The sequence below is a fragment of the Semicossyphus pulcher genome, unplaced genomic scaffold, assembly GCF_022749685.1.
Source record: "Semicossyphus pulcher isolate SPU_LCO1_2020_fin unplaced genomic scaffold, fSemPul1.0.p SCAF_5, whole genome shotgun sequence".
NCBI classification, from domain to species: Eukaryota; Metazoa; Chordata; class Actinopteri; order Labriformes; family Labridae; genus Semicossyphus; species Semicossyphus pulcher.
The window spans coordinates 8,719,153-8,743,638 of record NW_027211726.1 but is presented as its reverse complement, the minus strand read 5'-3'; the positions used below and the strand labels follow the sequence as shown (position 1 = coordinate 8,743,638).

The window sequence follows — 24,486 nt, the reverse complement described above, 5'->3', positions numbered from 1 at the left end:
CAACCAAAACGACGAGCCTCTGGAGTATACAAACGTAATTCTTCTATACAAAGGATTTTGTGAAAATGATTGACACGTTTTCTTCTTAGTTTTTATTTTTCTTATGTAGCTAGCTCGCTTAGCTTAGGAGCCACTTCCGCTTGTCAATTTTGGCAACTTCCGAGGCGACAGCAGACAACTAGTTAGTGGTAACTTTTAGGCTTCACTTGCGGGTGGGGACATGGACAAAATAAGTAAGTAGTTGCTTATTATTTATTGTCAACCCAGGTTGTGCATGTATAACTGGAAAGCGTTCCAAACTGCTAACATGCCTCACTGTTTTTACTTGTGTGATGATGTGGCTAAAAGGGAAGCCAGCCTTCTGTCAATCAGTGCTCCATTCAGCAGCCTCATGGGTTATACATTTAATACTTTGCTACATAGCTAATGACTACAACAATATATGTTCTGTCTTATTTAAACTCTTGCAGAAATTTAAAGTGGCATTTTTAATAGCGTATCTTCATTCCTCCATCGATGTAAAGTAGCTTTATTTTGGTTCTTTTGTGCATTCAGGCTCTTTTTGTCTATTGTTGTTTCTCTCTCCTCTGTGCAGATGTGCCCCCGCCGGGCCCCATGGACCTGCCGCTGTCCCTGCTGGAGATGGGATGCTCCGGCAGGTTTGAGCTTATCACACACCCTCTTCCTGACCAGCCTTTACCTCCACAGAGCACGGTCAGTATTTAGCATAGTCATGCACTTACCATTATATCATTTTCCATCATAAGCTTTGTAGTTCACCTTCTCAACATTTCACAGGGAAATACTGGACTTTGCCTGAGGCTAAATTTATCTGACAGTTGTAGTTACTAGTCCAGAACATGTTATTAGCTCATAAGATGTATTGCAATGTAACAGATTAAAATATCCAACGATAAGCAAAGTAGCATCAACAATAACATGCTGCTAAAGAATCTATATGAATGATAAATGAATGATGAGTTATTTTTATTAAATTACAGACTTTTAATACTTAAAGTACCTTTTGCTGATAAACCTTCTTCACGTTTACTACTAAGTTTTTCATTGCACGACTTGAACTTTTAGTAGTTGTATTTTAACTTTTATCAAAAATAACATAGAAATATTGGTTCAAACCTTTGACTTAAGGGCTATATGGTATGTTTGTATCTGCTAGGTCACAAAGTCAGTTTGTATTTTCTTTCCGCAGCTCCCACACGGGCTTCCTCCCACCAGCCTGAGCCTGGAGACAGAAGTAGAGAAGCAGTTTTTACGGGACCCCTCCTGGCTTCCTATACACGACACAGACTTTGCCTTTCAGAAATTTCTGAAGTACGTGTTCTTTTAAACTATATATATTTATGCTACTTAAAAATCAAAGGGTTTTTGTGTATAATTGATCTTTCTTACCATATAAAAATACAATTTTGTCCTCTGGTTTGTTTTTGTCACCATCAGCGTGACTCAGAGAGAAGTTAACGTTGACTCTTTACTCAACTGCACTCCGGCTCCTCTTCACTCTGGTCTCTCCGTTGTGAGAGATCCAACCACAGGGATGCTGCTGGACTTCACAGAGGTAGATAAAAACCACTCAGGCCCACTGTTTTCTCTGCACAATCATAACTTTAATTTTTATGAAGCTCAATGTCATTTTTTTAAGTAGAAAAGATACAAATATTGCTTGTTCCTGCTGCTTATCTGTAAATTCTTGCTGCTTTTCTTTATTTTCCATGTTAGTATCTGCACGTCTGTCAGATTGTTGAAGGGAAAATGTAGACTTGCACATTAGATATTTTTACTATTTTTCAGACACAGCGACTGATTTCTTCATTATTAATTCAATAGATTAATTGAGAAATGATTCAATGAATGAAGGTGTCAGTCTTAATGTCATACTGTTAATAAAAACCAAACGAAAACATGAAATGACTTCTTACAGAGAGGAAGATGTTATTCTGTCCACTTCTGCATATTGTCAAATCCATCCATGTAAGCTTAAGACAAAGTGTCCGTTGTGTTACTTGAAACAAAACAAAGGTTGATCTGTTTTTAGGTGTTACTGGAGAACACCGGCCTGTCAGCAAAGAACTCCCTGTCATTTCAACGCCAACCAGGACCTCCTTCAGAGAGCCTTCGAGGAAGCAACACCAACTACCCTTTCCTCCCTGGTGAGATAGACTGATTTAAAGCGGCAGGAAATTTAACAAAGTCTCTCTTTAGTTTAAGCTGTGAGAAGCTTTTTGTCTTTGTCCTGATTATCTTCCAAAATATTTGTTCACAGGAGGAATGGAGGAGCTTAGTCTGGACCAAATCAAAAAGAAATCTGAACTGGAGGAGGATGTAGACTTTGAGAATGGTGATTTAAAAGTGTTACTTGCAGATCTGTAAAATAATAAGACTTTTTAACTCTTGTTATGTCTATGTTTCAAATCATTATTGTTACCTTTATAGATTTACTTAAAGTCCCACCTGGGTTTAAAGCTGGGATGGACTTCACCGACAAAGGTCAGTTATTGTTCTTTCCTTTGCAGAATATATTACACAGGGTAAAAGATGATTATTTGTTCATTTTCCTTTATTGAATTTGTGTCTGGAAGATTCAAAGGTAGCAAAAGCAGAGGTCAACCTCATGTCCCTCCTGTCCACATTGGATGACATCACTGATTTGCAACCTGAGGACAAAGAGAAAAAGGAAGACAAAGGAAGAGAGGACGCTCCCAAACTACCAAGAACAAACAGCCTTGAAGACCTGGGCATCAAGGTACTGCAGTTTGTTTTTTTCCAAATGAGGTAAACAAATGTTCTCCTCTCTGAAATGAAACGAGTCAGCGCATAATGATCAGCATATTATTTCTTTGTTTAGATTATGAATAGCGAAATGCAGGGACGTTGCAATTTAAACCTCCTTTCGTCCATTCATCCTCCTTTTTTCCAAATGACAGTAAAACAGTAATAGATTCAAACTCGAGCTCAATGAATCTGGTTCTCTTCCTCCTCTGTCTGCAGGACGCTGTGTCATCCTCGTCTCCCTCAGAGAAGGGAAAAGAGGTGAAATCAAAGCCAAAAGAGAACCCCGAGGACAATAAGAAATGGGCCATCCCTGTCAACATAACTTCCCCCTGTGATGATTTCTACAAACGCATCCCCAACCCAGCTTTCAAGGTTTTTTGTCTTTTTCTCCCTGTTTATTTGTTGTCTCTGTGTTTCCCTGAATATGTAAAATCCACATAAAAATCACTTTGTTTAGTGGCTGAACATCCTGTGATAACTGATCTGTCTCTATCCCAGTGGCCGTTTGAGCTGGACGTCTTCCAGAAACAGGCTGTTCTCAGGCTGGAGGCTCACGACTCTGTGTTTGTGGCCGCGCACACATCAGCTGGCAAAACAGTGGTGGCCGAGTACGCCATCGCTCTCTCGCAGAAACACATGACAAGGTGTGTGTTTGTTGTTACAAATCAATTTCCTCTGCCGCCATGATTCAACCAGACATTGGTGAAGTGTTTTTACCCCTTACAGTGAAGGAGGTAGTGTGTAAGAAGAAGGACTCTGTATCAACATTTCCTTCCTCTTTTGTGTTTCAGTTTTCATACTCTAACTCTCAAATCTGGTGTTTTGATAGGACAATCTACACCTCTCCAATCAAAGCCCTGTCCAATCAGAAGTTCAGAGACTTTAAAAACACATTTGGAGATGTTGGACTCCTGACGGGCGACGTGCAGCTCAGCCCTGAATCTTCTTGCCTCATCATGACCACAGAGATCCTCCGGTACTCGAGGTGTTTTGTTATGAATATTAAATTATGTTTTTATAACACTTAAACAGCCTTGAGGTCTCTTCCTCTCTTTCAGGTCCATGCTTTACAACGGCTCAGAGGTCATCAGAGACTTGGAGTGGGTGATCTTTGACGAGGTTCACTACATCAACGATGCTGAGGTCAGGAGCTGCTGTCTGTATCTTTTATTCAACTGATATCAAATCAAGGATGACACTCTCCTCTCCTCTTTTAACATCCCTTTGTTTTTCCTCAGAGAGGGGTCGTGTGGGAGGAGGTTTTGATTATGCTTCCCGATCACGTCAGCATCATTCTCCTCAGCGCCACAGTGCCAAATGCTCTTGAGTTCAGCGAATGGATCGGGTAGATGCACCACACTTGAACACCTTTAACACTGAATATTCAACAGCCTATTTTGAAGGCATTTGACTTTAATCATCGTGTTTCCTCAAATAGTGGCTGAGGCCTTTATTCACCCAAACTACAGACAGTAAGAGCTCTTTATTTGCAGCATGCTTGAATTAGAGGCAGGCTTTATTTCTTAATTCCTCTGTTTAATTATTATCAGAAGTTTTGATACATTTCTGTTTATGCTGTTAAAGTTATAATAAGTCGGATTTTCCTAGAAAAAACAAATATAGCTTTTACAAATATAATATAATATAAATCATCACTTATGGGCCTCTATACGTGTGTTCGTGAGTGTGTGTGCAGACCTTTGTGAGACCCTTCCTTCTGGATCTATTCTGTTGTTTTGCTGTGCACATGTTGTGGTTCCCTGAGCCAATCACAGCGTACAGGTGAGTGTGGGAGTGGTTCAATTAAGCAACTGGGCCCCATTCAGACCGGCAAACATGGCGAAAGAGCGATGCAGAGTTGGCCTTCTTTCTGTGGGACAGGTAGGTGCCTCAAACCGGGTAGGACAAGCTAACCAGCGGTTAACATGCTAGCGCAACGGTAACTAGCGGTTAGCATGCTAGCGCTACGGTAACCGGCGGTTAGCATGCTAGCGCAAAGGTAACCGTGATGCTGTCGGTGTTAGCTCGGCGGGGTGGGCGTGTTCTCGTGTTCCATTTGGTGACGAAGAGCCCAGGAGGAGGGGCCCAGTTTGAATATGTTGTTGACAAAATGCAAGGAAAAATCCTACTTATTATACCTTTACAGTAACCTCACGCTGTTAATACAAACTAAACACCTCCTTTATTCCTTTCAAATTAAAAGCCCTCCATCATTTCTGTGTAGAGAATCCCTTAATTCCTTAACAAAGCTTTTATCACAAAAAATTAGCATGGTGATGTTTCTGGAAAGCTCAGTGACTTGCAATATTTCCATACAGCACTTAAAATATAGCTACTGCACTTGTACATTATTACAAATTACAGTTTCACTATGACATCACTCACAAACACCTGCACTGACTGAAATTAGTTTATTTACAAGCCTATATTTGGGATCGGCTTTTATTTGTTCTGGTCAGCCATATTTTGTACTCATTAAACTTTAACAAAATACAGTAATTTCATTGTTGTATTTTTGTTTTTACTTTCCCGTCTCTTTTAATCTTAGTCGGATAAAGAAGAGGCATATTTACGTGATCAGCACGATGAAGAGACCTGTGCCTTTGGAGCATTATCTGTACACTGGAAACAGCACCAAGACTCAGAAGGAGATGTCCCTGCTGGTGGATGCTGTGGGCAACTTCCTCACTAAAGGGTGAAGCTTTTATCTCCTCTGCAGCTCTGTCGGACGTCTGTTGATGGGTGCTATTTTAGGAAAGAAAGCTATTTCTCATAAAGGAAGTTATGTTTGTTGCTCAGATTTTATGCAGCTGTCGATGCCAAAAAGGACCGCACCAGCAAACATGCCCAATCATTTGGAGCGAAAAGTACCTCTCACAACACTACGGCTAGTCAGGTAATGCTACATTTTCTTTCCTCATCTCCTCGCTTTAAAAACAATCTTTCTCAAACAGCATCTTCTTGTGTCTCTGTTTAATTTTTTTCCCTCCAGGACCGAGCGGTGTGGCTCACTCTCCTGCACTTCCTGTCCCAGCGGCAGCAGACACCAGTGGTCGCCTTCACCTTCTCTCGAACGCGCTGCGATGACAACGCCCGTGCACTGGATTCCATGGACATGACGTCCTCCGTAGAGAAGGCAGAGATCCACTCTTTCTTCCAGAAGAGCATGAGTCGCCTCCGAGGAGGAGACCGGCAGCTGCCTCAGGTCGGTTCTTCTTCTTGTTGCAAACAGCAAAGACTTGAGCCAGACTGATAAGACGTTTACCATAGCAACTTTAGAGGGGAAAAATTAGCTGATTACCAATATGGCTGCAGATAAACTAAACTTTTGAGCTATTGTACACAAATTATGAACCAATATGATAATGCAAGCTATTTACAATGCTGCTTTCTTAAACAAATAACTCCAGTAAAGTTTATTCAACCTAAATAAAAATTGTCGACCATGTTAGTGTGCGTGTTGTAAACATTGGAGAGGAGAGTTGTATGAATCACCCTAAGCAGCAGCTGTTTTCTGCATTATTTGTTCTGTAAATAAAGTTTTATTTGAGCGCATATCAGAAAGCATACACACAACTACTGATATATCTTTAATAGGCCCATATCGGTCTGATAATATTGGCCGACCTCTTTATCGTTTTTTACAATGTGTATCTGTCTGAAAACAATGCTGGCATCAATAAGATGAATTGGTAAGCTCACAGTCAAACTATTTGAATGGATCAGACAATTTGGACAGGTTATAGATTCTTATCACTAGAAATTAATGTTAAAATAATAATCTCGAAGATTGTCATTTAAATAAATGTCTGTTAAGTCACTATCTATCGCCGAATGAGCTAACACAATGGTGATTTATCACAAGTGTCGCCCAGTTAGTGACACGTTCTCCATCACCCAGCAGTGGTTGGTCTGCCAGAGAGGGTAGGCGGAGCTAAGTGGCTGCTTTTCCGCTCTCTGCAAGTGTTGCGAGTAAACAGTAATCTACTATGGCTGAACAAACAAAGAAAAGATGGATGACTACAGATACAACTTCGAAAATAAGTGAAAATCCAAAGAAAAAGAATCAAATTGGACGCTCAGATGAAGTCAAACAGTCTAAAAATGTTGTGTGTTCATGTTCAGATCGTGCTCATGAGGGACCTGCTGAAAAGGGGAATAGCAGTCCATCACAGCGGGATCCTCCCGATACTGAAGGAGGTCATCGAGATGCTCTTCTCACGAGGGCTCGTAAAGGTGAGTCAGATGTAGACACCATGTACCAGCACTTCTTTAAATAAAATAGTGTGATGGTGGAAAAAAACACAAATACAGGCCAAAAGATAGTAAACGCATTAATCTGCTGCTTCAATTATAATCTACAAACACATAAATGTCCGTATTTAAAGTAATTCTGCCCTTCGTCTCTCAGGTGCTGTTTGCCACCGAGACGTTTGCGATGGGGGTGAACATGCCGGCCAGGACTGTGGTGTTCGACAGCATCAGGAAACACGACGGGACCGGCTTCAGAAACCTGCTGCCAGGTTTGTTGCTCTCTCCGTCTCTGTCTGTGTTTTGTCTCTTTCATGCAAACCAACATTTATCGTGCCCTTTCATCTCCGAGGGTGAATTGGAATTGAGGGAAAACAGCATTGTTTTGATATCTCTTTCATGTTTTGAACCCTACTTTCAGGTGAGTACATTCAGATGGCGGGCAGAGCAGGGAGGAGAGGCCTGGATGCCACCGGCACGGTCATCATTCTGTGTAAAGCTGGAGTCCACGAGATGGCAGATCTGCACGTCATGATGCTGGTAAAAACACATGTTTTAACTTTCATAAAATAGGCTCTTTGCTCTCTCTGTGCTTTTCTCTCATTGACATCATCTTGTTTGTTTGTTTCAGGGTAAGCCGACCATCCTCCAGTCCCAGTTCAGACTCACCTACACCATGATCCTCAACCTGCTGCGAGTGGAAGCTCTCCGTGTGACCGACATGATGAGGAGGAGCTTCTCTGAAAGCCACAGGGACACCCAGGTAAAGTACACCTGGCAGGTTTGATCATAAATCCTGTACACTGAAAATCAAGCAATAAAAGAAATAAAAAGTTAGATTTTTCTTACATTCACACTTTATTTCACTCACACTGTCCTCCTCCTCCTCCCTAGTCTCTCTCCCATCTTCCCTGAGTCATATAAGTGTCTTATTAACGCTCTCCTCCTCCTCTTCCTCCTCTTGCCCCTAAAGGCCCACGAGAAGAGGATCAGCCAGCTGAAGCAGTCGTTGTCCTCTCTGCCTCCTCTGGACACAGACGGCCAGCTGTCCGACATTTTGCCTTACTACCACACCGTGACGGAGCTTCGAACCACCACTGAGATCCTCCAGGTACACACACACACACACACGCACACACACACACACACACACACACGACAAAGATCAAACTCATACAGCTTTCATCTTGCTACATTTCCCCCCTGCTGTCTCTGGTTTCAGCGTGCGATCCTGGAGTCTGTGAACGGGCTGAAAGCTCTGTCTGTGGGTCGAGTTGTGGTGGTTAACTACAAACAGCACCTAAACGCGCTGGGAGTTATACTGCAGGTACGTGTGTGCGTGTGTGTCATGTTGGCACCAGATGAAAAATGCAGTGTTAATATAAGACAATTCCTCTTGTTTCAAGCTTTTATTATTAATGAGAGTTATAAAGCTATTTTAAGAACCGCAAACTTCAAGCCTGCTTTGTAACAGGCAAGATTTCTTATTTTAAAGTCGAGCTGAAACTGAAGTTCGAGAGTATGTAGCTTCCGTATCGTGACATATTTCTGAGTGAAACAGGACGTGCAGGCGGGACGTATCATTAGAGGGATTTGATTTGATCGTTGAGAAGTGGGCGTAGACAGACCTTCTCCAAAGCGCAGTAGCTAGCTAACTGACCGAGCGTTCTTTGTGCTCTGTGGCTAAATGTTGCAGATTGATTGGTTGAAATTGTTTGGTGCTAACTTACGCAAGCACACGTGAAATTTAGTTTTACTGGAAGAAAGAATGATCGGATTTTGATATAAGAATACGAAGAAATGGATTTTCTGTATTTTTTTTGGCTCATATTGTCAAATAGATGCACAATATTACCGGGGATGTGATCTAAAAGGATTAAAATTACATTTTTCGTTTCACCTCGACTTTAAGCTTACCTTATTCAGCTCAGCACATATTAAGAGCAGATAATGAACAAGTGGAAGTTTCCACCACAGTACAGTAATCACATGTTGCAGAAATCATGTGCATGTGCTCGTCCAGTGTGCTGTGTGCTCAGGGTCTTGTGGGTCTGGAGTCTTTCCCAGCATGCAATGCAGTACTCAATCTCGACAGGTTACCTAGCTGTGTATCACAGAAAAAAACCTGCTTGTATTTTTTGAGAATGAACTGGAGCAACCAGTGGAAACCCCAAACTAATGACAAAACATGCATGCTGTATGTTAACATTGTGTATGCGTTATTCCCTCCGTCCTCTCAGGTGTCCAATGACTCTGTGAACCGCACCTTCACCGCTCTCATCATCTGCGACAAAGGCAACGAGGAAGGGGAAGGAAAAAGCAACAACGCTTTCCCTCACCTCTTTAACACAGCGCTCTTCATACCTGAAGGTTGGTTGATGATCAAATGGACAAACATTCACTCTTACGCTCTTATCTCTCATTATTTCTACCCCCAGCTCCTTTATACATTCACTAAAACCAACTATGAACATCTACATTTCAGTGATATTGTTAATTTCCTGTGCAGATGCAGTGAGTATAACAACAGCTTATTCATGTATGATTTCTCCCCTGCTTCCTTTGTTTTTGTCAGGCCCCTGCAGCCACACGGTGCAGAAACTGAAGCTTCAGGACGTCTCAGCCATCACAGTGAAAACACTCAAAGTGATTCCAGACAGGATCATTGACAACTACAACAAGAGGCAGCAGCCGCGATTCAGGTGTGTGTCCTAATTAAGTAGGGTGTCCTTATTGTTGCCTGTGTATTAAAACCCATAAATATTGTAACATAGTGAGTGCGATATGTTCGTTGTGACCACTAGTAGTTCTGTGAAATAGTTTAATAACTGGGTCCCCTTTTTTTTCCTTTTCTCTATAATACACCTGCATGAAAACAGTCATGAAGAGGTGATTTTTAATCCTGTAGTGGTTTCCTGCTTTTCTGCTGACTAACAGTTGGTGGCAGTGAAGCGCTTACAAAGCACGAGCCAACAGAGGCAGGAGGGAAGACACCGCTAACATACAGTATATTGATGTAAACCAGGGGTCTCCAACCTGTTTTCAGCTGAGAGCTACTTGCATTATATCGCTGTAGCTGCTGGTGGCGCCCCATGTTGCTTGTCCTTGGCGCGGCCACCTTCATCGTCCATCATAAATCTGGCTAAACAGGCTAATAGCACCGAACTCCTCATTTTAGCTCAACTAGTGTACAGCATGACTGACCCGACCTGTGGATGGAGGTTGCTGCAACATTTCTGTGATTGGTTAGGTTGGTTGGTTAGGTTTGTATTGTAGGGGGTTGGACATCTGTGTATTTGATTGAATTGAAGTGGGAAGAGGCTTTCAAGGTGCATTTACTGTCGTCAGATTTTTTGTACATGGTCTGCGAACCTCTTTGCGAGCTATTAAAATCCAGGCTGTGAGCTACCTGTTGGAGACCCCGGCTGTAAACAATGCTGGATTTAAAATTTCCTTTAAAAAATAAGATTTGCAAAACTTTTAAGAGATAAGAAATATATAATGTGAGAGTTGAAGGACACAATCTGTGAGCACCATGAAGTAGAGCTGCACGATATGGGAAAAAGACAAAGACAAATCACAGTAATTTTTTGTTCTGCGATATTTAATGTGATATATAAAACCACAGGAAATTATACCAGATAAATGCAGTGTGTTTTAATGTACATATAAACAATTAAAACAAAACAAAACCTCTCCTACTTTTACCACATTTAGTTCAGAGACTCTGACAGCTTTATGAAAAAGTACAGCAGCCTCGCTGACGATAACTTTTTGAAACAAAAGCTCACGTCCTCAACTTCCTGTTGACACACACACTCTCACGCCGTTCACTGATAACAGCAATACACGCACTCAAAAGCTGACACGCGTAACTAAAAGCCTGCTGCGATCATCCTGCCGACATGATCCGTGACAGCAGCAGCGCCGCATGCATGTTTGCAGTTTACAGGCAGGTGGCACAGACTCCACAGTAATGCACTAATGTGATATCAGATGGAGTTCTGTTGTAGATTAGTGATGGAAGCAACAATAATTTAGCAGCTTGACGTGTTGCAGCTATTTTATTCACAATCGCATGTCGCACATTTATCGTGCAGCCTTACCATGAAGTTGTTTAAGTCCAACAAACGTAGGTCAGCCCACTTGCAAAATAACATTCCTTATCCAAAGAGAAGTCATTAAAATATCCTTATATCACCAAAGAACATACACAGTAAACAATGAAAGAGATGCAAGTACAAGCCCCTTTAAATGTTTGCTAACATGTATTCATCTTTCACAGGTAATAGCATGTTTATTTGTGTTGTGTTATTTTACAGCTACTATACTTGGATTAAAGGGCCGTCTATTATATGATTAAGCAACATCACATGATTATTCTGTGGTACTCGTCCCTCGGCTATGACCGTTTCTCAGCCGTGAGGATATTCAGTACAACATCACGACCTCCAGTGTGATACTGCTTTTAAACAGTTTCACAAGTGGCAAATAGAAGTAAAAAAAAAAAACAATCAACAACAGATTATTTTTTGCTCCACCAACTCAAGTAGTTCTAGAACTTAACTGAAACTGCATGTTTGTTGCCAAGCAACCAAACATTCTCCTGCACTGTGTCTCTACAGGTTACCACAGATCAGCTGTTTTCTATCATGTACATTTATCTGTTTGTTTTAATTTATCATCAGCCAGGGAAATAAGAGTCTGCTGTGTGATTCAGAGGTACCAGCCTGATTAATGTAGACATACACGCTCTGCTGTGATGTTGATTAACAGTATTCAGAACACCTGGCTGAGGTGGAGTGATACACAGAGTGAAGTCCCAGTAATGCTATTCTCTATGGCTGTGTTCGAAATGCTGTACTATATACTGCATACTATATAGTACGTACTATATACTGCATACTATATACAACATACTATGTACTATGTACTACATACTATATACTACGTACTATATACTGCATACTATGTACTATATAGTACATACTATATACTGCATACTATATACTATGTACTACGTACTATATATTATATACTACGTACTATATACTGCATACTATGTACTATATACTATGTACTATATAGTACATACTATATACTGCATACTATATACTACATACTATGTACTACCTACTATATACTGCATACTATGTACTATATACTACATACTATATACTGCATACTTCATGCTACATACTACATACTATATACAACATACTATATACTGCATATCATGTACTATATACCACGTACTATATACTGCATACTTCATACTACATACTACGTACTATATACTACATTCTGTATACTGCATACAGCGTTCGGCAGTAGTATGTAGTATGGAGGAGCTTTTCAAATTCATTGTGCAGTATGCTACAATAACTGCCGCTTCTTTAGCTATAGCTGACAGGACTCAAAAAAAGGACCCAAGAGCACGACTCAAAATTCAGAAAAATCAAAAGGTTTATTTTAACAAAGGAAGTCCACGAAAATTCCAAAGAAACACAAAGTACAACATAAAATCGCTGCTAAGCAGGAAAACTAAGATCAGGTTGAGAAAAACACAAAATCACAGCAATGCTGGAAAAAAGGCTTGACCAAAGTACAAACAAAAAATCACAGCTAAGCTGGAACTAAAGACCAGAGCAAAGACCACACTAATATGAACAAAGCTTACTTGGACAAGAGGGATCAGGACGAGACTAGAGACAAGACGATCTGACCCAGGACACAGGTAGACACAGACTTAAAATACATGAGGAAATGGGAAACAGGTGGACACAATCAGGGGTGGAGCAGACAATCACACTGACGAGGAAACACCAGGGCAGGAAATAAAGTTTCTGAAACGAGAGAGGACAGTTACTACAAAATAAAAGCGGACATGGCAAACATGGAAGACAGGACTAAAAACATAAAACTTAACATAACCGACGAGACATGACAGTACCCCTCCCTCTAGGGACGTCTCCTGACGGCCCAGGGTTCTGTGAGCGTTGTGCATAATAGTCTCTAACCAAGTCCTTGTCCACAATGAAGCTAGCAGGGATCCAGGATCTCTCCTCAGGACCGTACCCCTCCCAGTCAACCAGGAACTGTTGTCCCCGACCCCGACTCCTGACATCCAACAGTCTTTTCACCGTGTAGACGGGACCCCCGTCCAACATACGAGGAGGAGGCGGTGGTTTGGCAGCCGGAACCAGGGAACTCTCCATGACGGGCTTGACCTTGGAAACATGAAACGTGGGGTGGACCCGGAGAGACCTGGGGAGGCGGAGACGGACAGACACAGGATTAACCACTTTGGAGATGGTATAGGGACCCACAAACCTGGGAGCCAGCTTTTTGGAGGTCACACGAAGGGGTAAATCCTTGGTGGATAACCAGACGTTTTGACCAGTCCTGTACTCCGGGGCCGGACCCCGCCGTCGATCGGCCATCCTCTTCATCCTGGCCGCGTTGCGAGTCAGGACCTTCCGAGCTGCTGCCCAGACCCGGTGACATTGGCGGATCAGAGCATGAGCAGACGGTACCTCCACCTCCTTCTCCCCCTCAGGAAACAGGGGGGGCTGATAACCATAGGCACACTGGAACGGAGTGAGTCCAGTTGCCGAGGTAGGGAGGGAATTGTGGGCAAACTCCACCCACATCAGACGGCGACTCCAGGAGGCCGGGTTCTGGGACACCAAACAGCGTAGGCAGGTCTCCAACACCTGGTTGAGTCTCTCCGTCTGCCCGTTGGATTGAGGATGGTACCCAGAAGAAAGGCTCACCGTGGCTCCAATGAGAGTGCAGAATTCCCTCCAGAAACGGGAAACGAACTGTGGGCCCCGATCAGATACAATATCCCTGGGAAATCCATGCACTCGAAAAACATGTTGCATCATGACCTCCGCCGTTTCTTTAGCTGAGGGTAATTTAGGTAAAGCTATGAAATGTACCATTTTGGAAAAACGGTCAACCACCGTCAATACGGCAGTGTTACCTTGGGAAACCGGGAGTCCCGTAACAAAATCCAGGGATATATCCGACCACGGTCTGCTGGGGATGGAAAGAGGATGAAGGAGTCCCCTCGGAGACAATGATGAAGTCTTGTTCCTTGCACAGGTGGGACAGGCAGCAACATATTCTCCCACCTCCTTCTCCATTGCCGGCCACCAAAACCTCTGCTTGATCACAAACATAGTACGCTTCACCCCAGGATGACAGGTAAGCAAGGAAGTGTGAGCCCAGTGAATGACCTGTGACCTCACCGTCTCCGGCACGAACAGCCGGTCCGGAGGGCAGCCACTAGGTGCTGGAACCTCACCATTAGCCTGCTTGACCACAGTTTCTATCTGCCAAGTCACCGCTCCAACCACACGGTTAAGTGGAAGGATGGGTTCAGGCTCCTTGGCATTAGATGTGTGAGGAAACATCCTAGACAGAGCATCAGGCTTGATATTTCTGGAGCCAGGTCGGTAAGACAAAGTAAAGTTGAAACGATTAAAAAATAGAGTCCATCGAGCCTGCCGAGCATTCAGTCTTTTAGCCTTTCTGATGTATTCTAAGTTCTTATGATCAGTCCAGACTATAAAAGGGTGCTCGGCTCCCTCTAACCAATGTCTCCATTCCTCTAAGGCAGCTTTAACAGCTAACAGTTCGCGGTTTCCTACATCATAGTTCCGCTCAGCTGTGGAAAACTTACGTGACAGGTAAGCACAGGGGTGGAGTTTGTTGTCGCTGACCGAACGTTGGGATAAGACAGCCCCCAACCCCTCGTTGGAGGCGTCCACCTCCACTACGAACTGCCGATGAGGATCAGGAACGATGAGGATCGGGGCAGATGTGAACATCCTCTTGAGGTTCTGAAAAGCTTCCTCCGCCTGGGAATTCCACTCAAAATGTACATGATTAGAAGTCAGGGCATGCAAGGGGGCAGCAATAGAGCTGAAGTTCCTGATAAAACGTCTATAAAAATTGGCAAAACCCAAGAACTGCTGAACCTGCTTCTTGCAGCTGGGTGTTGGCCAATTGGCCACCGCACTGACCTTAGAAGGGTCCATCTTGATGTGGTCCTCCTCAATAATGAAGCCCAGGAATGACACCTTTTTGACATGAAAGTCACACTTCTCAGCCTTTACGAACAGCTGGTTGTCCAATAGCCGTTGTAGAACTTGTTCCACGTGCTGGATGTGGGTTTTCTCATCAGGAGAGAAGATCAAAATATCATCCAGATATACAAAAACGAACACATTCAGGAAATCCCTTAACACGTTGTTTACTAGGGCCTGGAAAACAGCTGGTGCGTTAGTGAGGCCAAAAGGCATGACCAGGTACTCGTAGTGTCCAGTGGGGGTATTAAACCCCGTTTTCCATTCATCCCCCTCCCGAATTCTGACCAGATGATAAGCATTACGTAAATCCAGTTTGGTGTATATTTTAGCATCTTGTAACTGTTCAAATGCTTCTGTCATGAGTGGGAGGGGGTACCTGTTCTTAACCGTGATGTTATTCAGCGGGCTGTAGTCGATACATGGTCGGAGTGACCCATCTTTTTTCTTGACGAAGAAGAATCCGGCCCCTGCCGGAGACGAGGATGGTCGTATTAGCCCTGCTTTTAATGAAGAAGAGATATAGTCATTCATGGCCTCTCTTTCCGGCCCAGAGATGGAGTAGAGTCGCCCCTTGGGAATGGCCGCCCCCGGCAACAACTCTATGGTGCAGTCATAGGGTCTGTGTGGAGGTAAAGAAGTGGCTCGAACCTTGTTAAACACCTCTTTTAACCCATGATAGCAAGCAGGTACTTTAGAAAGATCAGGGAACTGTTCTTGCTTTTCCTTGAAGTCAGTGGTGTCACTGACCATGGCAGGACCAGTCTTAGGAATTTTTGCAAAACATCTGCCTCCACACTTCTCCCCCCACCTCAATATCTTACCAGACTTCCAGTCAATGTGAGGGTTATGGAGGGTGAGCCAAGGGTAGCCAAGGATGAGTGGATTTTGAGCTGAGTCAAACAAATGAAATGTAATCATCTCATGATGTCCTCCCGACATCGTCAAGCTGACAGGTTCAGTAACATGGGTTACATTGAATAAATGGTTTCCGTCAAGAGCTCTAGCAGTTAGTGGTTGCGTCAAAGGTGTGCACTGAAGTCCCCACTTCTTAGCTAGCCCCCAGTCCATCAGACTCTCGTCTGCCCCCGAGTCAATTAATGCACCTATAACCTCGGTTAGTCCATGCATGTCTATGGTCACTTGAGACAAAAGGCGAGAAGGGTAATCAAAAGACTGAATTTGACTCACCAGCGCCCTTCTCTTCACTGATGAGCCTGTTCTTTTACTGAACAGGCAGCGAGCAGATGTCCTAGTTCCCCGCAGTAAAAGCACCTTCCTTCCCGTAGACGTCGCTGCCGCTCCTCGGGAGTCAGCTTGGCCCGTCCCAGCTGCATGGGTTCCTCCGCGCTGCTAGAGGGCGCTGTTCTTTCCTTGGTGTCTGAAGCAGCAGAGAAAGGTAGCCTCCTGGTGTGCTGGGGAAGAGTGCGCCCCCAGTGCCGAGATGAGCGTGGTGCAGTCAATTCTCTGTCTCTGACCCGGTCCCGGATACGGTTGTCAATCCTTGTGGCCATGGCTATAACAGAATCGAGGTCAGCAGGAATGTCCAGAGGGGCCAGTTGATCCTTAATAGGACCGGAAAGTCCATGTAAAAAGGCATCTAATAAAGCTGATTCATTCCACCCACTGTCGGCAGCCAGAGTGCGGAATTCAATGGCGTAGTCAGAAACACGCCGCTGCTGCTGTTTTAACTCCACCAGGGCTCGAGCAGCTTCTCGCCCCGGAGTCGTGTGATGAAAACATCTTTTAAAAGTGTCACTGAATAACTGAATGGAATCACATACATTAGAGTCTCTGTCCCACTCAGCCGTGGCCCATGCCGCCGCTCTTCCCGTCATGTGGGAAATCATGAATGCCACTTTGGATCGCTCGGTGGGAAATGAGGCGGGTTGGTGGCTGTAATGCAGGCCGCATTGAACCAAGAATGGCCTACAATCCCCGGAGTCGCCCGAAAATCTTTCTGGGGCAGCCAGGCGGGTCGGAGCCAGGAGGTGAGGGTCCGCCTGGGCCGGTCTGGGGGTCGTGGGCACCGGTGAGGTCTGTGGGACAGCTCCCATCTGGGTCAGCACCCGGTGAAGCTGCTCAGACAGGAGGCCAACTTGCTGAGAGACTGAGGCCTGGAAATCTCCCTGTTGATTGTGCAGGTTGCTGATTCCCTGATTAATCGCCGACAGCTGCTCCTCGTGTTGATGCAGGCGGCTGCCTTGTTTCTTTAAGGCATTTCTGAATGTCTCAGAGTCGGCTGGGTCCATACTGGTCAGATCGTACTGACAGGACTCAAAAAAAGGACCCAAGAGCACGACTCAAAATTCAGAAAAATCAAAAGGTTTATTTTAACAAAGGAAGTCCACGAAAATTCCAAAGAAACACAAAGTACAACATAAAATCGCTGCTAAGCAGGAAAACTAAGATCAGGTTGAGAAAAACACAAAATCACAGCAATGCTGGAAAAAAGGCTTGACCAAAGTACAAACAAAAAATCACAGCTAAGCTGGAACTAAAGACCAGAGCAAAGACCACACTAATATGAACAAAGCTTACTTGGACAAGAGGGATCAGGACGAGACTAGAGACAAGACGATCTGACCCAGGACACAGGTAGACACAGACTTAAAATACATGAGGAAATGGGAAACAGGTGGACACAATCAGGGGTGGAGCAGACAATCACACTGACGAGGAAACACCAGGGCAGGAAATAAAGTTTCTGAAACGAGAGAGGACAGTTACTACAAAATAAAAGCGGACATGGCAAACATGGAAGACAGGACTAAAAACATAAAACTTAACATAACCGACGAGACATGACAATAGCGCCCCCTTCTGCTGGAATGCTGCTGCAGTGACGTTCGAACGCTTTGCATTGTGGGATACAGTAGGCGAGGTAGACTGGTCCAATGCATACTGGACATTTTCTCCGATTCAGAACGACATCCGGGTGTTTTTGGCATACTGCACATTTTGCTTTTGTTTGCATACTACATACTACATTTTGGCCAAATCAGTTCGTACCGTTAGTATAGTATGGCATTTCGAACACAGCGTGTATCAGCACTCATGGAATGCCTCTTGTCCAATTACATCACTTGGTCGGAACTAACTTGTATATAATATAAGCTATAATACTATAAACAATGTAATAAATCTGTATTACCCCTGTGTGATTGAAATGAGGTGTTTGACACACTGGAGGACCGTTTCCTTTACATACTGTAGTTAAGTTTTAAATGACAGGATGCAACTTAATTCTCTAGCTTTCATTTACAGAAGGCAGAAGTTTGTGTTTGGCTTACATGTGCGTGCAGCAATCTGCAGGTTACATTAATAACATCATATAACACCAGGACACATTAAGACTCATTAAAAGGTTCAACAGCTACTTGGACTGAGTCAGAGTGAACTGATATAGCGTGCTGACGTGGCAGGCTGCCTTTAAAAAGCGGTTGTCCTCACTGATGAAGATTTTTTTAAGCAGGAACAAATTATTTTTTTTAGAGATACTCTTTGTACAGTTCACTCTGTACCTTTGCTCTTAGTACAGCAGGTGGAAGTGGTGATTGAAGGGACAGCTTTGCCACACCAGTGTTGGACTGCTTTGGGTTTGTTCTTAGCTTGTAACTGTAAAGCTGTTTGCCCTTTCTACCTTATAAGAAGGTGTATTTTTGCCTGTTTCTTGTATCATTCATGCGTTATGTACATTATATCACAAAGCTCTTTATTAGTATCAGATCACCGAGCCCTTTCTATTAAAAAGGAGGTCATATATCTTGCTCTCCATCACCCTCCCAACCCTCTAGGCTCGACCCTCCCGGCCAGGCCATCTCCACAGCAACCCAGGAGCTCCTGCGATTGGCCGAGGCCAGCCCCGGCGGCATAGCGAGCCTGGACCCCGTGAACGACCTCCAGCTGAAGAGCATGGACGTGGTGGAGAGCTCGATGAGGCTGCGCGTGCTGCAGGAGAGCCTCAAAGAGTTCAACTGCATCCACTCGCCCACTTTCGCAGAGCAGGTGTGTGTTTGTGCGTGTGTGGTGTTGTGTTTAATCACTTGCGCAGTCCACGAGGAGTTTTTTTATGCGAGTTATTTATATTTTGAGATGAGGCAAGGGTTTTAATAAATTCTTTTGTGCAGCGATTGCATATTTATGCAGCTAATTACCATCATACCCTTACATAACACACTCATTTTGCAATTGGCCTCCTTTTGAAGCCTCCTCTCATTTCTTCTTTTGTTCCGGCATCAATTTCCTTTTATCCCCTCCATCATTTCTCCCTCTAGTTCCACAATAATAACATCAAACTCCCGCTACAAGATTTCTGCTCCTGTGTCTCGTATCCCGTCTTCTTGGCAGGCTCGTGGAGGAGATAAGATGCGAGAATCTGGAGCCCGGCTGTTTCTAAAATTACACATATAGGCTCATAGCTGCGGCTCATCACTGTCTCACAGGCGCAGCGTGTCATTTGAGCCATCTCACGCACACACACGCACACACTCACACACTCTGATTACAAGATATCAAGCCCTGTTAGCAGTATCACTGTCTCCATTCATTACTGTACACTCCTTTTGTCTTTATGCAGCACTGTGTGTATTATAAAGTGATGGTTAATGTAGTTATGCTGCACAGTTTAAGCTTACATTAACCGGCCTCTGTGGGCTTGTGTAACATACTCGCATAAAGGCTCCTCTGTGCTATCAATGAGAGAACAATAGGCAGCGTTTTCCTCTCTGATACAATGCCACGTTGCTTTTTTTTGATGCGCTGAAATCAGGTCAAGTGCTGCTGTACTGATGTTGTATATGTCGGCTAAGTAACCATGTTTGTGTGTGTGTGTCAGTTTGCTCGGGTTCAGGACAGGATGAGTGTGCAGGAGGAGCTGGACAGGCTGCTGTTCCTGGTGTCGGACCAGTCTCTGTCTCTGCTGCCTGAATACCACCAGAGGATCAAGGTTTGGATCCGATCTTTGACTCACAGTCCTGAAGTGTTTCTGTCCGAGTGTTTTTTTCAAAATAGGTTCTGTAGAGTTTGGAGGTTTATCCGTTTAAAGTGATAATCTTGAAGATTTTCATGTAAATAAATGTCTGTTAAGTCTCTATCTATCGCCGAATGAGGTAACACAATGGTGATTGATCACAAGTGTCGCCCAGTTAGTGACACGTTTTCCATCAGCCAGCAGTGGTTGGTCTGCCAGAGAGGGTAGGCGGAGCTAAGCGGCTGCTTTTCCGCTCTCTGCAAGTGTTGCGAGTAAACAGTAATCTACTATGGCTGAACATCAAAGAAAAGATGGATGACTACAGATACAACTTCAAAAATAAGTGAAAATCCAAAGAAGAAGAAACAAACTCGACGCTCAGATGAAGCAAACAGTCTAAAAAGGGAAAGAGACCGTCAGCGAGGAAAATCAAGAGTTACAACCGGAGCCAACCGTGGACGTCACACATGCGATACTGTCTGGATATCTGGGAAGTGTGCTCCCACAATTACCTTTAATCGCCATATGTGCCGCCAAAGAGAATGAAATCTTCGAGATTACAACTTTAAATTGAAATCTCTGACCTGAGTCCTGCCTTTAAGACGCAGGCGTAAAGCTTAATCGTTAACCGTTGAGGTCCTACATCATTTTCTAAAACCATAGCAGACTCCAGGTGGGGCTGTAAATAACAATAATTTTTCTTGTTGATTAATCTTATTGCAGAAAATACTCCAACATTCCCATCCCAACCAGAGCCCAAAAAGTGCCTTCTAGGGGGCCCATTTAGTATGATCAGTAGCCATAAACCAAGTGGTCATCCTGATGAGCCCTTGCATGTCTAAAAACTAACATGACAAAGATTGCTTGGCTTATAAGAATTTTAGTGATGTTAAACGGAGGTACAAGCCAGAACAAGTGTTTTTGTGATAGAAATGGTTGTTGTTTGTGTGCAAGAGGGATTAAAGCAAATACATGTCATTTCAAAGCTGGTGTAGTATCTTAGAGTTCAGCCTGGTTCAGCTGTATTGATCCCCAGAGGTTAACTGCCCTGCCGCTCTGCCTCAGGTGCTGCAGTCCCTCCAGTACGTCGACAGCGGCGGGGCGGTGCAGCTGAAAGGCCGCGTCGCCTGTCAGATCAGCAGCCACGAGCTGCTGCTGACCGAGCTGCTGTTCGAGAACGTCCTGAGCCCGCTGGCGCCCGAGGAGAGCGCCGCCCTGCTGTCCTGTTTGGTGTTCACACAGAACACGCAGGTGGAGCCGCACATCACCAACACACTGCAGGAGGTAAGGAGGACGTGTTCTAGCTTCATTAAAACTACATCATTTAAAGTGACAGTCGGCGTGACGTGTGTGTGCTGACATACTGTAGCGAGATGAGTCACACACACACACACACACTCATATTTTATTACATTGTACTTTATGCAAAACATCCCGGCCCTGCAGAAAGGACAGCAGGGGCACTTCACCTGACTCAGCCAGTCCCTCACTCACTTATTAATTCTCTCGAGTCGTTCGTCTCTGTCAAAAACTCCTCTGCTGTGTCAGTGTGTGTGTGTGTGTGCGCGTGTGTGTGTGTGTGTGTGTGTGTGTGTGTCGTGAGCTGCCCCTGATACATGAAAGTGCTTTATGAGCGCCTAAATTAGTGATGAACCGAGCTCTGCAGACCTGCGAGAGCTGAGCAGACACTTTGTTAAACAGATTTCTTGAACATAAATGACAAGGTCATTCTGTGAACACTGACACGCAAGTAAGTGATGCATTTAAGAGCGGCGTGTAAAACTAAAATCTTTCCGGTTTTACTTACACTTTCCAAGCTGTTCCCCCTTCTCTTTCTGTGACTCACTTTTTCTTTTCCGTTCAGGGTATCGATCGGGTGCTGTCAGTGGCCCAGCGTATCGGAGAGCTGCAGAGGGATTGTGGGATACCTCAGACAGCCGAGGAGTTTGTCGGACAGTTCAAGTTTGGCCTGACAGAGGTGGTGTACTGCTGGGCCAGAGGCATGGTGAGGGTTCACTCTCTGTTGCTGCACTTTGTTTCGACACCCATTACAACTGATATAAACATGCAACCTGTAACTAGATGAGTAAAAAATACATGAATTTGAGAGTTTGAGACAAATTATTTATCCCAGAGGGCAATTCAGTTTTACGGCCTACCGAGTCACATAAAAACAAAAGCAAAACAGACACAATCCCAGCAGCATTCAGAAAACAACATAAACAACAACATGTTAAAGGTGCAGTAAATCAGTTTGACATATAAATCCCGGTTCCCACTGGTCAAAAAACCCGCTCACACACAGCTTTTTTTGCTTAATGGCAAAGGTCACAAACGGCATCCAGACCCGGGTCAAACGACTCTGCAGTAGACCCGGGTAATTATCGCCTTGCCGATTGGCATTGATGGGAACACAAAACCTGTGTCGACACGCTAATGTCCTACCCCTTTCTGGCGCGATGCTATGCTACATCGGTAGCACACTCCTCTGCGACTCCTCGTCATCTCGGCTACAAATTCCGCCCGTCTCCGTCCGAGCAGCGCTCGAACATCATTCCAAATTTGTCGCACCGAGTTTGATACACAGGCTGAATAAGTAATAGATACAATAAAGACCTAACCACAGTAACATCTTCACTGTTTACTAACCCTGTCTCTGGCGCGTTTGTGACGTCAGACGGTGACGTAGCAGAAAAGAGACCGACAGGAGTATACTTCACTGGCAATGGGAAAAAAGACAATCGGCATCTATAAGTGGGTCTTCCTGGGTCTGAAAATCCTGCGTCAGCGCGCTAATTTTAGGTAGGAGAAGGGTTTTGTGTCATAGACATGAAGAGTTTTTAACAGAATATCCCTCTTTCTCTCGCAAACTTGTCAAATAAAATGTGCTACACAAAAGGTTCCCTTACTGAAGCACAACTCAAGTTTGTCATGGACGTCCAGCCAAAGAAATCAGCATAAATAAAGGCTGTTTGGCTCAATGATACACTCCGTATGTTGACATAGACAGCTGAACAATAGATTAGTCTCTGGGGCTAATGGTAATGTCCCTGTACATAAACATAGACAAATTATGCTTCAGATCAAATTCCAAACGGTAGCTCTTCTTTATAAGACAATGAGCTAAAATAATATTTAAACAATGTGTCTACTGGACTCTCCACTCTTGCAACTGGTTCTAGTTCTTTCTCTACCTCGTTTTCCACTGCAGATAGTACCTGCTCACTGGAGGCCATGTGTCTCGTGTGTTTAAAACCACACACGAACACAGGCAGGATCTTTATGTTATGTAATGTACTCAATGAAACACACCGCTCAGCCACCACAGAGAGGTGACCATTTTCTCTACTGCATGGATATTTAATATTCCCTTTTTAATAAAACTCTTGTGAGTCCCTGAAACTTTTTAGAAATGTTTTACCGAGGTGCTGGCGAACGTCTTTGTAGCAGGCGTGAATGCACAAAGAACACAAAACAATTGTGATGCTGTCAGATCAACTTTGCTTTGAATCACTCGCGTGTGCCACTCAAGAACAAACCTGTATGTACGACGTTTTCTTACATCAGCCTTCTTTGTTTTGTGCAGCAGAAGCATGATTTGTCTTTTTCACTTTACTGTCAATCATATTGAGATCACCCCATACTCGCACAGTGTTCAGTTCTCATTAATGATACTGTTTCAGATCTCAACGCTTGATTTTAGGCTTGTTCTGTCCTCCATTTATTATCAGGTTAATTGGAAATATTTTGTCGCAGATTTCCTTGATGTTAAGACACAATAAAACTGTTTGTGTGTTTCCTTCCTTTGTTGCTTCACCTCCCTCTCACTGTGTCATATCTCACCCCCTCGCAGCCCTTCGCAGAGATCGCCATGCTGACAGACGTCCAGGAGGGCACGGTGGTCCGCTGCATCCAGCGCCTGGACGAGGTGCTGAAGGAGGTGCGACAGGCCGCCCGCATTGTGGGCGACTCAGTCCTGGGGAGCAAGATGGAGAAAGCCTCCCTTTCCATCCGCAGGGACATCGTCTTCACCGCCTCTCTTTACACCCACTGAGAGACGGAGAGAGGAGCCTGCAGCCAAGTGTTTGTCTTAGTGTGAAAGGCGTGAGAAAAGATGGGGGAGGTAAAGAGATGGTGTATATTAAGTGCTGTATGTGCCTACAAAACATGTTGATGTTTACATAAAATCACAGAAAATTAAGAAGGGAATGATTTTAAACAACAGACCAAAGTAGAAACTGTGTAGAGGAACCTGACATCTGGATTGTAATTTATTGTACAGTAATAAAATCGGTATTCCGAAACACATTTTCTTACTTTTGTTCCTTAGATATTTTCAAAAATGTAAAATGTTTGGTTGCATGCATCTTCTCTGAC

General features: G+C 44.0%; 1 protein-coding gene across 1 annotated transcript; it reads left to right on the top strand.

Moving 5' to 3' along the window:
- The first annotated feature begins 10 nt into the window (after window positions 1-10).
- On the top strand, window positions 11-24,396 carry skic2 (SKI2 subunit of superkiller complex). Its single transcript, XM_069681909.1, has 29 exons — window positions 11-233; window positions 596-714; window positions 1,211-1,332; window positions 1,459-1,576; window positions 2,054-2,168; window positions 2,282-2,356; window positions 2,452-2,505; window positions 2,598-2,761; window positions 3,007-3,162; window positions 3,289-3,434; window positions 3,620-3,766; window positions 3,849-3,933; window positions 4,029-4,135; window positions 5,339-5,485; window positions 5,590-5,686; window positions 5,783-5,995; window positions 6,916-7,026; window positions 7,202-7,313; window positions 7,463-7,581; window positions 7,673-7,804; window positions 8,015-8,152; window positions 8,264-8,368; window positions 9,282-9,411; window positions 9,617-9,743; window positions 18,935-19,145; window positions 19,975-20,085; window positions 21,175-21,393; window positions 21,974-22,114; window positions 23,963-24,396. Exons 1-29 carry the CDS (start codon window positions 221-223, stop codon window positions 24,161-24,163), a joined length of 3,735 nt encoding a protein of 1,244 aa, XP_069538010.1. The 5' UTR covers window positions 11-220; the 3' UTR covers window positions 24,164-24,396.
- Window positions 24,397-24,486: the final 90 nt, after the last annotated feature.

Coding starts and splice junctions, on each gene's coding strand:
- skic2 (XM_069681909.1), top strand. Junction 1,333..1,458: donor GCCTTTCAGAAATTTCTGAA/GTACGTGTTCTT, acceptor TGTCACCATCAG/CGTGACTCAGAGAGAAGTTA. Junction 7,805..8,014: donor AAAGCCACAGGGACACCCAG/GTAAAGTACACC, acceptor TTGCCCCTAAAG/GCCCACGAGAAGAGGATCAG.